The sequence below is a fragment of the Corapipo altera genome, unplaced genomic scaffold (genome assembly GCF_003945725.1).
Source record: "Corapipo altera isolate COAL_440 unplaced genomic scaffold, ASM394572v1 0, whole genome shotgun sequence".
Taxonomy (NCBI): Eukaryota; Metazoa; Chordata; class Aves; order Passeriformes; family Pipridae; genus Corapipo; species Corapipo altera.
The window spans coordinates 8642657-8659935 of record NW_020884872.1 but is presented as its reverse complement, the minus strand read 5'-3'; the positions used below and the strand labels follow the sequence as shown (position 1 = coordinate 8659935).

General features: G+C 35.5%; 1 protein-coding gene across 2 annotated transcripts in view; it reads right to left on the bottom strand.

Moving 5' to 3' along the window:
• The window catches only part of CFAP47 (cilia and flagella associated protein 47), a 269686-nt gene that overhangs the window by 82681 nt on the left and 169726 nt on the right, over window positions 1–17279 (bottom strand). For both annotated transcript variants that reach the window (XM_027638424.1, XM_027638431.1), the window contains exon 52: window positions 1437–1612. In XM_027638424.1, the coding sequence (XP_027494225.1) occupies window positions 1437–1612 (176 nt within the window). The remainder of the gene's footprint in view (window positions 1–1436; window positions 1613–17279) is intronic.

Below are 17279 nucleotides of genomic sequence, written 5' to 3'. Positions count from 1 at the left end.
AAGAATGAACTATTTGAAGTGGTACACCAGCCACAATCACTTTAAAAACAGTTTTTCCCAGCTGCTAACATAGCAAAGGAAACAGAGCATGGCTTCAGAAACACCAGGTAGTAGTGTAGATGTAATGTGGAAGTATCTCTGTCCAGCTGTAACTGCAGAACTTGGGGGTTATTGCAATTTAAAGGACCTATTAGACACTTTTCTAGAACAATACTGCATAACTGTACTGAGTGTGTCCGGGTGTGCTTTATGTCATCTTTGCACATATCCCCCTAAGGCCCAGCCTACCACTCAGCTGAGCCCAAAGTTTTGCCAGTTAAAACAAAATCTTTATTTTATTCTTTGGAAGTTCTGCACTTGAAAAATACCAGAAATATTATCTGGCATGAAGGAAAATGAGGTCTATTCTCTTCTTCAGCATCAGAATGCACAATTTCTATAAATTCTCACAGAAAAAAAAGATACTAGAGTGATAATAGTACTCATTTTTATAAAACAGTATTGCATGAAAGCTATAAGGCTCAGTGGAACCTGCCATTATTCTGATCTTTGGAAAAATCAATACAAGCAAATAGAATAAAACTCTGAATGGATTTTGACTTTGAAAATATTGAGACTTTCAACACTGATCATCTGTCTCTGCTCTCCTCTTAAATCACTACCTCACCCTCTTCTCCATCCCCATATTTTTGCCAGTCAATTGAGATAATTGAAAACAGGGAATTGTTTTTCAATGAGTCCTTCAACTAAATAATGCTTTGGTAACCAAACTCCAAGAAAATAAGCATTGCAATTCTTCACTGTTTAATTACTTGCTGAACTGGTTTGGCTAAAACTAAGACCAAGAAGTCATCTGTCTTTATATTGCTAATTATCATACCTGCATGCTTTCATTGGGATTTTTAATGTGATGAAAAATTTGTAATTTAAAACCTCTTCATATTCATTTAGTAGATCATTGTTAATTAATGAAAGATTATGAAGGCAAATGGATTTAAGTGAAGACCGTTATAGGTTTCTTCACCAGGTTTTAGTTATGCTGTTATAATTTCATTCCTTCTCAGAAAAAAAAATAAAAATGAAATTTTGTTATTCCCTTTACAGAACTTACAAACTTACAAAACTAGCAATTCATCTGAAATTTTCAGAGGGGAATTCTAATACTAAGTAAGTTTCTAAAACATTGTTCACCAAATTCTAGTCAACTAGAATAACAAGTGTTATTCTACTGCCTATCAAGAATGTATCTCCCTTCAGAGGAAAAGTGTTGTTTGGGATACAATATATTTAAAATTGGAAATTTTCTTAATTCTATTTATTACCTTTCATGGGTTTTTTTAGGGCAATATCTCCATCAAGTGACCGAAGTTGCAGTGAAAGTAGTTCTTTATTAGTAAAACAGCCATAACCACAAATATCAAAATTTCACAACCCACCTTCCATAGGAAAGGCCAAGAGAAACTGGGGAAAACTCCAGGTGATACAAATAGGTTTGTTTGGGCATAAGAGCAAAAACATTTGGGCCATGAAGGCCTGGATTGTCCAGCACCACAGTGATCTCAAGCCTTTCATCTGTAGGATTAGTGATGGGAATATTAATTCCAATGGAATCCTAGAAAGAAAAAAAAAAAAAAGAAAACCAAAACACCCAAAATTAATTATGAGCCATTACATGTAAAAGATATTTCACAAACAAGTGTGAGAGGCTTAATCTTCATTTACATTTATGCAAATCCAGGCTGCGCCTTTGTCTGATGTCTGAAATAACCCAAAAAAAGACAAGTTGCAGCAAGAAACATCTCAGACAATTGTAAACTCAAATTGTAAACTCTTTAATTCCATAAACAAGGAATAGTTGAAGTCTTCTTGGTTAGTCTCCTTTCTAACAAGCTTCTTCACCTTCCAGGAAACGGCCAAGGCTTGCGAAAATATACCTTTCAAGCTCACCTGCTGTAATCCCAACCAGGTAAAAACTCCAAGTTTTCTCCCAACAGCCAAGCACAGACAATTGAAAATGTCCACTTTGCAAGCTGGCAAACTATTCAGGCTGAATTCTGCAGGATCTATTCCTCTTAATTTATATATTACTTCATAACACTTGATATTAAAATAACGTCACCACAATAAATATTCCTTCTCTCATTCTCTTAGGCCCTTTCCCTCACTGGTGATCTCCATATCTTTCTTTAAAGTGTATGAACACTTCAGGAAAGGGTCATCTTTCCTCGACCATCTGGAAAACATGGATACTATTAAAGATGCATATAAAATCCCAATTACTATAATAAAAGGGAGCCAAAGCATGGCCTCATTAGATAAATATGTACACTTTACATGTGGTACACCTTTAATATGAGCAGGAAGTGGGCAGGAGCAGCTCACTGTGCACAGCTCCTACATTTCAACAGGGTTCCACTGGCCCCCTTATTCACTGTAATGTTAAAAATAGTGTAAATTCATTTTATGTACCCTGTGGATGTAAATATCAATAAACTTTACAAAAAAACCCACTTTAAACAGGTCAGACGGAATATATTAGTGAAGAACACTGCGATAATCCAGGAGGCATATCTACAGTTCTCTTCACATGTACAGATACACGTATGTTCTGTTCATATATATTCATCTATAAAAAATACACAAAATTCAAAAAGAAAGATAGGTATTTATTTCTCTGAACCCTATATTTCTGTCTATCCCTATTTTGATCTCTTTCCTTTGCTCTAACCAAGCAGTTGATTTCAAAATGCAAGGGTTTGGGTTTTTTTTAACGTATAGTGATTTGTTTCTCACAGCACAATTTTTCTACGTACATTTTTGTAAAAAGTAAATAATTCAAATTGTAATATGAGGAGGAAAAGATAAAATATCTATTAAAAATAATAATACAATAAAAAATGAATATGAAATACTTTTATGACCCCACATGGAGCTGCCTTACACTACTTTAAGTCTGCCTACAATTTTGTAAATTTCTGTATATTTACATTTATAGACGATGACTACTGGAACATACATAAAACATATTTAATGTTCTACAGATGGCAAGATTATACCAACAATTTAAATCATTTAAGTGCCTTGCATCAGTAAAATGGGATTTAAATTTGCCGTAAAATACTTTAAAGCTCAGATTAATAGTTTTTACTGGTGTAAACAAGTTTCTAAATCTATCTACCATTTTATTGCTAAAAGCTTCATAACAATTTTATAGTAAAATATCTACATGCCGTGTTGAAGAAATACTTTTACAGTAAAAAGGAAATATTGGGCAGTTGATTTAGGGAAAAAGCAGTAACCATCAAAGAAATCTTTGTAATCTTGTACGCAAAGGAAATTTTATATTGCCAGTTTTTGCAAAATGTAAAACAGTGTTCTCTTGACAGTATAAAGGAATGCCTAAGATTATGTACTTCCCTGGAATTTCATTGGAATTGCCATACACATTTCAAAGATCTGCTATTTCATGGATGGCAATAAGAGTAGATGTATATTTATCAGCACAATTTATATATATATATTACATTTCTAGACCTTAATGGATTTTTATGGAGGCATAGTACCAGAATAAATAAAAAACCACCCATGCAATTGCTAAGAGGATTATTTTTCTCGAAAGTACCATTTTATCAGAAAGAATGACAAGGACTAACATCATTGGCAAGTTCCAAACACATTTATATTCATTAATTTAGTTCCACATTTCAGTGTTGTGGGTTTTATAAACATTTGACAAAGGAAAAATGTGAAAGTTGAAAAAAGAAGAGAATTAATTTCTTTTCTCAAACTGTTTCTTGTAACAAGATTTCCAGCGCCCAAGACTGAGCACTTTTGTGCAACATGTCTTATTATTATTCTTTTACAACTTTCAGTGCCCCACTTCTTGTCTTGTGCAGGTAATTTGAAATAATCTCACATGAGGTAAAATAAAATGAAATGTAAATGTCAGATAACATTTATTCTCTGTGGAACTTGAAAAAACAACTGACTGCTCACACTTCATCCTACACTAATAGTCTAAGTCTATGCATAGGGGCAATACTCTGTAAAGCAGACTTTGTTTCAAAAGATGCTCACAATCAACAACTGATCACTTGTGATACTATATGTGTTTTCTGAAATATTTTCCTGACATAGTTTATAACGAAGATTTTTTCATTATTCCTTCCTGTATAACTTTCCTTGAGCAACTGTACCTTAATTACTTAAGTCTATAACACGCAATTTTACATTTTGTTAGTGTACACCACACCAAACTACCAACCAATCTCTTCTAAGTTCAACAAGGTAATTTACAGGAAGATGGACACATTCTACAGTGACTGTGCACAACAACTCTCTGTGTTCCAACTTCAGTAATAATCCTATTCTAACCATCAGCAGTTGTCAATAAAAGCAGTACCTGGTCAAAGCATCTAAGAGACTAACTACAGTTCTTATGCTTTACAGGAGTTTTTTTTAATTAAAATACAGTTTCATTAAGGTGATGAAATTAATTTTACATTGTTTGTAGTTTTTTCAATCCATAAACCTAGAGGTGAAAGCATCTGTATTTGCTCCCGAGTTTGCCAGACTATTGCTATAGAAGTAAATTTTCATTTCAAGTCAAGTTAAGCACCAAGAAAGTTATTTTTATAGGCCTGGTGAGATAATGCAACAGAAATTTTTCCCTTTGCAGGTCCTTGACCAAAACACTGTTCTTCTAACAGTAATGAGTGCCTTCTTTCTCTGTGCCTCACCTGATGACAAGCAGGAACGTTGCTACTGAACTTGGTACAGTGGCAATATTACTGAAAAAAGAGATCTTGGCCTTCTCTCTTCTCTCGAAATGATCAGAGCTTTCAACCATCAGTGTGTCTACATGTCAGTAGTAGGACTTAAGATAGAGCCTCCTGGTTTATTCTCATCATTACTCATTTCAGGGCCATGCTGAACATAACTCAGTCCAGTTTGGTCAAACCACTTTTAGAAATCAGTATTGGCTCTTGAACTGATTGATGCAACGTGCCTCCAAGTCACACCTCACCTCATCACTTCTCTACACACACACTTTTAACCCAGGCACACACATTTGCACTCAGCTGGGCCTTTCCCACCTCGATCATTCAGACACATGGAAGTCCCAACCTCCTGTTTCTTGGGGGCTGAGTCCTTCAAGCTTCCTCATCACTCCTAAATCAGTGGAGGAGATCTCTGTGAAGTGGACCTCCTCCCTCACTGTACAAGCTCCTTTTTCTTTTTTTACCCTCTATGTGAAGTAAATTAATTGTCAAGATAGCCCTTTCCTTTCCAGGCAGGGTTATGAGGACAGAGAACCTCAGCAATGCCATTATTTCAATACTTTATTTACTCGTTTTACTTGGCATATTTTGCCTTACAAAAATATCAGCTTTCAAAAAGGCACCAACTGTTTATCAGCAGTGAAGTCAATCAGAACAGCAAATTGAACTGCTTGAAATCTAGGACTAAACACCTTAAACAAATTATATATTTGCAAAACTTGCTTAGTAAGGAATCCATTCTTATTGTTATTGCAGTACAGGAAACTAAGTAGAAGGAAAAAATGTGCACAGGGTATTTAATATCAGAGGCTAATAGGGCAATGAGTTTCAGGTTTAAATTTACATATAAATTTACATAGAAAAATCAGACCAAATTGAATTTCTTTTAGCTGAAATGTGCATTAGTGCCTAAGTAATAATGTCCTAAAACAGAATACAGAGATGATTATTTCTTAAGTTATTACAATAATTCTAAGCCCACTGACTAAAAATTACTACCCTGTTAACCTCTTAATGGGGATCAGACATGGTACCATGCAAACAAACTGGGAAAACAATGTTTGCAAGAGATGATTGCAAAAAAACATTTTTCTGAAATGGGAGTAAAGGAGAGGACTGAAAAAGTATTATATTCTGTGATGGTGCCCTCAGCTCCACCAAAAGAAAACAAGCACACTGAAAAACCTATACCAAACTGATATGGCAATAATCAAGGAGAGACATAGGAAAAGCTAATTAACTAAATAATATGTACATATACGGACTTCCATGCAAATATAGACAGAATAAGTTGTATCAAAGATGAACTGAATTCTAAGACAAACGTTATATTAAGATAACTATTAAAATATACCTGACAAGGGGATACAGACTGACTCAAAATAAAATTAATATCCCAAATTCCCACAACTGAGAAAGTAATAACTATGCTTGCATCTTAATGAATATTTCTTTGAATTTGAAATCAAAAAAACCTCTGAGTCCATAGAGGCTGAAGTTCAATAACTCTTTACCCTCCTGAGACCACAGACAAACTTATTTTTCAGATCCAGCACTGTTAGAAGAAGAAATTATCAATTACAGTTACTTTTTGCCAACCTCTATACAGAAAGTTGGAACTTCCAGGGATCAGCTCAGTTGCCTAAGCCACCACATAGGGTAACCTGGCTTATCAAAGCCGAATTGGCTTAGAGAGGCCCACTAAAAAAGTAGAAGTTAATCTTGTCCATTATGAGAATCAATGGGGAAGATCACAGAATCACGGAATGGTTTGGGTTGGAAGAGACCTTGAAGATCACCTAGTTCCAAAACCCTGCCATGAGCAGGGTCATCTTCCACTTCACCACATTGCTCTGAGTTCCATCCAACCTGGTCTTGAAAACTCACAGACACAGAGCATCCACAACTACTCTGACAAACCCATATCAGTGCCTCACCACACTCACAGCAAAGAACTTCCTCCTGATATCTAATCTAAATCTTTCAGTCTGAAGCCATTCTGCCTTGTCCTGTCACTCCAGGCTCTTGCAGAAAGTCTCTCTCCATCTTTCTCATAGGCTCCCTTCATACAATGGAAGGCCACAATTAGGTCACCCCAAAGCCTTTTCCAGGCAGAACAATCCCAGTTCTCTCAGCCTTTCCTCACAGGAGAGGTGCTTCATCCTTCTAATCATCTCAGTGGTCTCCTCTGGACTCACTCCAGCAGGTCAATGTCCCTTCTTGTGTTGGGGATCCCAGAGCTGGATGCAGCACTCCAGATGGGGTCCCATCAGGGCAGAGTAAAGGGGCAGAATCACCTCCCTTAACCTGCAGCCCACACTTCTTTGGATGCAGCCCAGGATACACTTGGCTTTCTGGGCTGCAGAAAGCTGGGCTGCTTCTGATATCTGCCACTGAATTAATGTAACAAAAGACTAAATTAATCTTCAGAGGATTTTACAGGAAAATCATTTACATCTAGTTTGTCATCAACATTTTTGGAAAGTATGACTCAGCAAGTGACAGATTTCAGTACAGCTCCTATCCATCATTCCTACAGGTCACTTTGTTGGGCAGATACATGCACATAATATATGAGGTGTCAATGATGGAAAACAAAGTTTGAATCAAATTAATAGATATATTTACAGTCCTTGGGCAATAGGACTATTTGGGATGATGTAAATCCAGGTTGCATCTCTCAGATAGAAACATTTCTCTTTTTTTTCAGAATGTCTTATCTCCTTCAGAGACTATCTCATCCACCACACTAGAACAAAATACTCAAGGTTAGTGTCACTCAATAAAAGCACTAGAAAGTGCAACATTTCTAAGTTAGAAATGTATTGTTCTTGGATAATGAAGTCAAGAGATGTATCAGTTAATACTGAATTTTCAAAGAGTCAGTTATGTCTTGTGAAATTGAAATACAGAAATTGTTCAAGCGTGTCATCACATGGAGATACTTGCCTAAAATTAGCCTCAGAAGAGCAACAATCACCATTTGCAACCATTCCCTTCTTTCAGGGAAGTTAAGGAGATGCAAAATGTAGGATACTTTCACTTGCCAAATGGCTTCTGACATATCAGGTAGACAATTAGCAAAACCTCTCTTTTTCAATCCCTTCTCTCTCATCTAGATTAAATCTTACCCTCAGAAAGTTTTGTGAATGTCATTCAAGTTAAATATTTAAGTGAATCTGTTTCACTCCCTTATTTACCAAAGAAGTGCACTATTATCCTTGGACTTTGAATGTACAAAGCATTGCAAGATTTAGTTCTTGAACTAATTCTATTGGCCCACATAATGCTACAAGTTACCTGCAATTATTTTCTGCTGGTCTCACTGTAGTTTTCAAGCACTACATAAAATTACAATAATGTCATAAATTCCTAAATCCAATAGACTAGAGTATACTTTGGAAGTCTTGGTGAGTGCTGATGATTTGTGCATTTTCATAACGAAGTAAGTAACCTAAACAACAGTAATACTTCCAGGAACTTACTCTAATATAATTTATTAAACCTATTAGATTAATACTGGATTAATACTTAGATTAACTGTCCTGGATTGAAAATTTCATGTGGTAAGGTTAGAAGGCTCCATCTTGTTCAAAATTACAAACATGACAAATACTATGCCACTGAAATGCTGAGTATCAGCTCAGTCAGAACTGACCAGGAAAAGGCAGTGACCAGTACCACCCACATTCCAGTGCTTCAAAGACTTTCAGAAATACTTGGTAAAAATAAACTTACAACCACCAACAATGACTAATTATTATAATACTTCCATCGACTTTAATGACTGCTGCTAAACGTGGAAGCACATCTTCCACTGTGTGCCTCTACTCTCAGCTCATACTGGTATGAGCTAACTAAAAGTACTTTACCTTTTAAAACTAGTAACCAACTCCAAAAATATCTCATTTTTTGAATTTTTATGACCATACTAATGAGGTAATTTACATCTCAGCTACATCACCTACCATCAAGTTACTCAATCAGCAGAGGTAAAATGCTAATTAATTTGACTGTCTTAGATCTTTCACCTACTGCGACTCTTCTCATTCTGTTGGCCTAAAAGTAGAATTTTAAGGAGGCATTTCTTCACAATTTAAAAGACCTGTACCATAATTATCACTGCTACAAAATATATAGAGGTAGAGAAAATTCTAAACAAAACTGAAATTGTCAGGGTTTCTACTGAGAATAAATTTTTCTCCTGAATTTTCAAAGAGTAGAAAATTACAAATAGGTTCATATTGACAGGTAAAATGCCTCTAGACAAAACTTTTCTCTCTCAAATTCTAGCATTTGTTTCTTTAAATCCAACTTTCATTTTTGGCATATCTCTGCAGTCTCAGGAGCCAGAAAGTATTGCAATGCAAAGAGAACTTTTTAAATGTTCATAGTTTTTCTGAAAATAGAAATATATATAAATATATATAAAGGAACAATCTCTATAAGAGTTATCTAGTTCTATGCCTTACTATGACTTATAAGATCAGATCAACTTTGAAAACAGTCTTATTATTAGTTGCTCTAAGAAATGTTAACTTTTAAGTCCTTGAAGTTTGCTCACAGATTACTCTCACATAAAACAGTGCATGCTGCATTATTAATTTTGATTTCTATATGTGACATGCTAGAGGTATCTTCAATCTGTCCCACTCACTCCCTTAGTATTTGCTCTGCAAAAGTAATGCAAGATCACTACATCACAAACAATGTTTATTAATAATATTAACATAAAAATATATTTTTTTCCTGACTGATATCCGCTCCTAGAATCTCTGAAAGATCAAAAATTAGAGCAGTATGAAGCAAGGTCCACATCTGCCCTTCTCTGGGTCTCTATGCACTACAACTAATTCTGCTGTCAACCAGAAAGCAGCTTCTCCCTCTGCATGGGGAAGATGCTGAAGAAAGTGTTTCTTAGAGAATTATGGAATTATGAGCAAGAGTATAAAGCTCTTTAAATACTGATCTCTCCATATTCCTGTGTGTTCAGTTTTGAGTACCTGGTAGATCACCTTGTGAAGGAAAGGACTGCAACTACAATTACCTGAAATATATTTTTTTTGGCGTATCCATGTATCTGGACATGAGCCATTACATCATCCTCTAACTGCTAAACAGTAAAAGGTATCCTCCTGAGATTTCAATCTAAACAATATCAATTTCTGAATTGTTATATTCATCCTACAGTCACATTCTGCTGTGTGAGGATCCCACACAACAGACTGTTGCATTAATTTTTCTAGACTGTCAAAACCGAGAAGGTTTGAAGGTTGGAAACAGTAATGGAAACACCCTGTCTATTCTTAGAGCTGTGTGTAAACATCAACACTCTGCCACCACCACTGAATAGCTCAGAACCAGTGCAATACTTGCACTGCTCTGGGAGCCATTAAAAATAGCAACAGGAGCACAAGCTCCAACTTGGGTAAAGTCATCTCATGGAAGTGCAAATGGACAACATATGTTTCAGAGATACATTACCATCTTCTGGGTACTCATGTGGTTTTCAGAGACTTGAGAGAGAGAGGAACAAAAAGGAAGGATTTGGCAGAGAATAGACAAAACTGTTGTCTCCGCACTTATGTGGAAACCAAACTCAATCCCTTCCAGGCATTTTGTTTTATTAAAGCAGAAACTAATAATTCACTGTTCAAAACAGACCATCCCCTCTGGCTTATCTCCTGTTCTACAGAGCCTGCTTGGAGCTCACATATTAGATATTTCCTCTCAAGACAGCAAATCCTACTTTTCAAATATCTGGATGGATCAAAAAAGTCTCTTGACTCAGTGAACCAGTGATATACACTTAGAATTTTCTCCAGGAAACAGACAACTGCTAATGAGCAAGGGTGCTCAAAGCAATTGTCAGCCTTTTAGACATTTTACATAAAAACTTAAGAATCAGTTTCCTTCTTGACCTCTACATTCAATGTGAATAAATCCATTAGAATATTTGCAAGACAAAGTAACTATTGCAGTCCATTTTTCTAAGCAATCTGAGATAAGGACTATGAATTTATCAGCCTAAATTATGCCTCTGTACTACAGTTCCCCATGAGGAAATACACAGTAAACACCAACGTAAAACACAGTAACCATTTTTTAAATTGTAAATTGTTACAATGTTGTCAATGGTTGTGGATATTAATAATTATCATTTGGTAAAATTAAAAAATATGGTTGTTTTCTCTGCATTTAGAACTAAAAATACCTGCAAGTGTGTGAACAATTTGTGATAACTGGAAGTGTTATTTAATTAATGGATAATGAACACTAACTAACAATTTCTAAGATTTAGGTTTCAACGATTTTCATCTACCTTTATACCAGGAATTCAAATCCAGCAGCAAATTTATTTTTAAAAGGCTGAAGAACAGTTTTCAGAGAGTAACAGTGGTCTCTCCTTCCTAGTGAGAATGATAATTAAGGAAGTGCCAGAGATATGTTCATACTGTCACAATTACACAGTCATACCATACTCTGATTTAAATAGAGGAGGAAAGATCTGGATTCCTTTTTCAGTAGGCCAAACCATCTCAAATAGGTAGGGTTTTAGCCTAAAGTAAAAACATCAAAGAAAACTGTATAACTTAAAACAAGTAATTCCTGATTTAATGACATTTTTCAAAATTCAGGATTGCATCTGTTTTCAAATCTAATTCTTAATCAACTATTTTTATATACTTAAAGTTTCTGATTCTTACGTTGTATGAAAATATTTGTATGCATGAATAAACTTGTTGCTCATTGTAATGATGACATTTAATTATCAATTGCTGTTTCAGAAGCTGTGCATACAGTCCATAGAAATCCAGTAGAAAAGAACTACCAGCTGCTTCAACCCACGTTCTACAGATGGGCAACTATAAAATAGTATTTGAATTTCACTCCAGAATTTTTAAGCAGTATTCTGATTGTGGGAACACAGCAATACTCTTTGGGAGAAGCGGGGATATTGCTAGATTTTGTGAGAAGTGTAGTATCCCTGCCAAAATAGTCTTAAGTAAAATACATGTTTTCCTATTATACAGGTGAACAACATTTATAGGAGTGGAATTAATAATTTAGATCCTTTTTTTTCTTCATGTTACACAGGGAAAGTAGTGAGTTCTCACTAATTTACTAATCACTGCAGGGAATACCAGTGGCAGTACCACTGTACTTGGTACTCCAAAAAATGTCAGGACAGGTTTGAAAGTTAGACTTCCACAGAAAAATTCACACATTATCATTTGTAAGATCCTCAAAGCATGGTTTAATAATTTATACTTAATTACATCTTTTCAGAAATTCTCACTGTTGTTTTTCAGCTTCCTCTCACTATTATTTACAAAAAAACCCAAGAACACCACAAAAAAAACCCCAACCCAATCCTACAGATTGTATATACAACAATGTTTTGTCTTGAGCTAAAAATCTAGCTGAAGTTCCTAGCACTGGTTAGAAAGACAATTATTACAGAGGTATATCCAGGGTATAGAGTTCAAACATTAACTTTTCCTTTCAGTAATATTACTTTATTACCTAATCCACTAAATTGCACAATCTGTATTTCAGATACTATCAGTGGGCAAATTTTTTTTAAAAGGAACTTTTTTCCACGGAATTGTTGTATTTAATGGTTGAAAAAAAAAACCTCTTGTTTTGATTCCTAAGCCATAGAAGTAACAGCAGTTATGAACTAAGTAACACAGTAGTTTTATTTTACAAGGTTACTCTCTTTCTTCACTTGACAGTTATTTTTCATAGATATGACCACTTATTGAGATGAAACATCCCCTCTAATTACTTGGTTTAGACCTAACCTCACATTTTTGTTCAATGGCAGTTAGTGACAGTTCAGCTGTCATTTTGTGATCTACATTAGCTCCCTGTCACTATATCACAGAACTGATTCCTGCATCTGTAGGGATGAGAGGAGGGGGTTGGCAGCTGCTACATATTTGTCAAAAATTTTCACTCACATTTTATCATTTCTAATAATTTAGCTTTTTTTTTTTTTAATGAGCTATACAAATATGTTCTGGTCTGAATTATTTGCCAAACTGCTATTTAGAGGGATTAATAATTACTACCTTCTCAAATTTGTTTTTCCCTCCACCAACCATATTGCCATGGTTCTTTTACAGTGATACTTTTTATGCTAGCAATTGTCATGAAGGCATATGATAAAAATTGATCTTAGGGTATGATTCATAACTTCAGGTTACTCAATTTCTGAGAACATAAACCAAGTATCAGCCATATGTAACAATATTCAGACTACAGTTCAGTTTAGGACTTAGGAAAAATTAATGCATCACAGCTATGAGAAAAATGTGTCACTGTCTTCAACTGCCAAGTTACATAATTACAAAATATTCTTAATTATATGCTTTTTACTTTTAAATAAATAACGAAAAAATTAATAAGGGAAACACTGACAATTTAGGTTCTAAGTTGGTTCTGCTTTAACAGCAGTGGTATTTGTAACAAGCTCTCTACTTTATATTTGTGGACTGACATAATTCAGTTACCACAAAATGCAAACTCCTGTTAGAATAAACACGATGTAGTCTTTTTTTGAAGACTTGAAGAGTCATAAAGATTTGGGTGCTATGGTCTGTCCATATTAGCATGTAGTGATACACAGAAGGAGGAGACACGTAAAGCAAAGCAGTTGCAGTGAGGATTCAGAACCCACACCATGCAAGTGCCCGTGAATGTTTTTCTTATGAGTAGTTCTATTTCACTCCCATGAACTTAAAGACCCACCAGTTGTTGAAGAACATTAGATGAGCACATGAAAAATATTCTCCAGTTAAACTACATCCAAAACAAATGGATTACATGCACTCCAGGACTGCTGTCTAATACAAACAAATGAACAGTAAGTGGGAACAATCAGTAGAGACACCCAAAAAATGCTCTTGCTGTGTAGTGACAAGTTAACACAGATGCATCAGTCCTTGTGGGTGCCCTTCAAGTAATTAAACAGAAGAAGTTCAAGATCTCATTTATGAGATCTCTTACTGTTGTGGCTCAGTGTAAAACAACTATGGATTTAAAACAGACTGACATCTCCCATTCATGGGTTCTACTTCTACAGTCCCCAAAGCATGACTCCCAAGTACTAAAGATCTGCCAAGAATTTTGAGGGGACTATTCCTTGAGCCAATATATCTCATGAGAAGAAAAATATTATTGAGTTGGAAAGGGTGTTGCTTCTGATCTACAGCTTATAAATCCATTAGAATGTAAAATCAATTCTGCATGAGAAGAGTTTAAGGAGTATCACAGAATTGTTTGGGTTGGATAGGACCTTAAAGATCATCTCATTCCAACCCACCTGCCATGGGAAGGGACACTTTCCACTAGACTTGCTCAAAACCCCATCCAATCTGGTCATAAACAGGGATGGGGCATCCACAGTTCCTCTGGGCAACCTGTTCCAGTGCCTCAACATCCTCACAGTAAAGAATTTTTTCCTTACATCTCATCTAAGCCTACCCTCCTTCAGTTTGAAGTCATTACCCTTTGACTAACCACTACATGCCCTTAAGTCCCTCTCTAGTTCTCTTGTAGCTCCCTTTAAGTACAGGAAGGCTGTTGGAACCCCAGCTCTCTCAGTTTGTCCTCACAGGGAAGGTGCTCCAGCCCTCTGATCACTTTTGTGTAGAGAGGTAGAATCCTCTCTCTGGACCTGCTGCCCACACTGCTTGTGATGCAGCCCAGGACACGTTTGGCTTTGTGGGCTGTGACTGCACATTGCCAGGGCTCATCCACCGACTCCCCCAGGTCCTTCTCCTCAGGTTTGCTCTCAGTCCATTACCTTCCCAGCCTGTATTTGTTCTTAGGATTGCCCAGACCCAGGTGCAGGACCTTGCACTTGGCCTTTTGAACTTCATGAGGTTTGCACAGGCAATTCTTAGAATTCAAATTGAATTTGAAAAGCTGTGAGCTACTGATGAAAAACGGTTTCACCCAGCCTGTGCTATCTAGATGTTGTTAAGAGAGTAAAACTCACATCACATAACTATTAAAATGTACTTTAGAATTGTTTTTAAAGTAAAATATACATTTGAAAGTACACTTCTGCATCCTATATAACCTCCACTGTTACAGGTTTTTTCCATGCCTTTGAGATTTATTAGGCTGGTCTAGACAAGACAAAATGAAATAAAATATGTTAATGCTTTCATAAAAGAAAAAATTAATAAACTCCTGAGCAGACAACGATCACAAGAGGGTACTTTCTCGGTTTTTCCCTGAACTGGTTTTTAGCTGATCTCTTTTAAAGGAGTTGACAGTCTTGGTAGGGTGAAATGCAACCTGAAATTTGCATTGTTAGAAGGGGAGCCAAAGTCTCCAACAACACTCTCCCTTACATCATGCAGTTCAAAATAGAATTTAGAATGATTTTCTAAAATTATAGAACACCTCACAAATCTGATATTTCTTTCCTGGAATTAATTCCAGCACAGTGCTATGGAAATCTTACATAGCAGAGTCAATGGAGTTTTTAATGACTGTGGGGAAATAGGTCAGCAATGCCAGCTGCTGGAATTGGTTCTCAGGGTGGATCGAAAGGCAAAGGACCCTGACAAAAGACATGTACTTAGAATGTAGATTGGTTGCTTTCATTATGATAGTTGGTAAAAAGAGAGTCTCAGTCTGGGCAGTGACTGATGAAGTTGTGAGGTAAAGCTGGGGGTGTTCCTCACAAGCAGCACGAGGACTGACTGGGTTATTTCAGCGTTAACAATGCTTGATTATATCCCTCCTCTGAAACACAGGCTTATCATCTAAGCACTTGTAAGGGCTCCCCTGTTTACCAAGCTTTAACAACCAAGGCGGGCAGGAATCCTTCACTGTTGGAATGCATCCTTACAACCTATCCAGGCTTCACCAATTGATCCGTTTTCTACTAATATACACAGGACTTAAAAATAAACCCGCAGCTGAATAATCTCCCTTTGTTTCAGTAAGATTATTCTTATTTCTGAAATGGTGAGCAGAGTACTTCAGAGTGTTCAGAGCCTGGACTAGAAAAAATATCCAGATCAGCAAGCTATATGCTTTACAACATGAATAATTTCAAATGAAAATCAGAAATCATGTACCAGTCTGTCCAGGCTAGAAAAAATAAAAGGCAAACAAGCATGAAAACATGCAACTTTCCACCCTCCACCTCAAAAAACAAACAAACAAACTAAAAACACACGGGGAGAAAAATGAGAAATAAATCTACCTTAAAGAAGTTTAACTGAACACTGAACAAACCATCATCCACCCCCTTACCTGGAAATACAAGCATGTGGAATTACCACAATAAAAGTTAAAATCAATATTTGATTCTCCTATTTGCAAAGTAATGATACCATGAATGTATCCAACACAGGAGAAACCTTGAGTACTAATGGTCACAGAGAAAAGCTGAGAAGTGGAATTGCTTCTCTGTCCCAAAACCTCTAAACATAACAATATAAAACAGTATTAGCACTATTAAGGAGCAAATTTGAGGCAATTTTTTTCTTTTTTATTATAATTTTCTTCATAGAAGAAAAATGAATACACATATAAAAAGAAAATGAGATCACATTATTTTTCTTATTCAAACACTATATTGACCTTGAAAGCATTGTATCATACCATGCAATTTGTGGCAGGAATTCTAATGGTCACATGGACCAAAACAATTTAATCTAATTCAATTTAGAGACAGGTGTGTTTCAAATTAGAGGAATTACTGAGTTTCTATTTTTAAAAAACTAGGAAAAAATCTATTATCTTTTAAATTTAAAAAGCCACTTCCTTCAATGTATGGATCAAATTCTGAGCTCTTAACTGAAATGTTTATTCATCTATTTCCCAGAAAGCTATACTATCAACTGAAGAGTAAGGACTACAATAGAATTTGAATCTAAACTTCCAGTAAGATGAATTCTTCTATTCAAACAAGGATATTTCCTTTACTGATATACAGTGATTAAAATAACTGAAATTAGACTAGAATTTAAAATTATTTTTTTCAACACGGCACACTTATGCAATATTTCTATTTCCATTAAATAGCTTACATATAATCTGGTTTATTAACAAAGTACAAGCTTAGATGATTTTTGCTATGACATGTCAAAGGAGTTTTAACAAGACTTGAGCAGCGTAAAACTGGGTTTGATTCATTTAAGTAAGCAATCTCTCCTTTGAATTTAGGTTGAGAGAAAGAACACATCCAAAAATGATATGTAGTGAGATGGGTCTTGACAATGTAAAAATGCAAATATTTTTTTAAAAACTTGCATTAAACCTAATTATCTCTAAGTCTTTCAGATACATATCTGCAGATATGCTTTGATATTGAAATTTTGCACCTTAAGGATGTTAAGACATACAAGTAACAGTGCAAACCAAAGGTAAATGTAACTGGAAAATGCTGTGTTGTTCCAATTCAAGATCATGAATCTAATCATAATTAAGCATAATACGAAAGACAGATGAAAGCACAGAAAATTC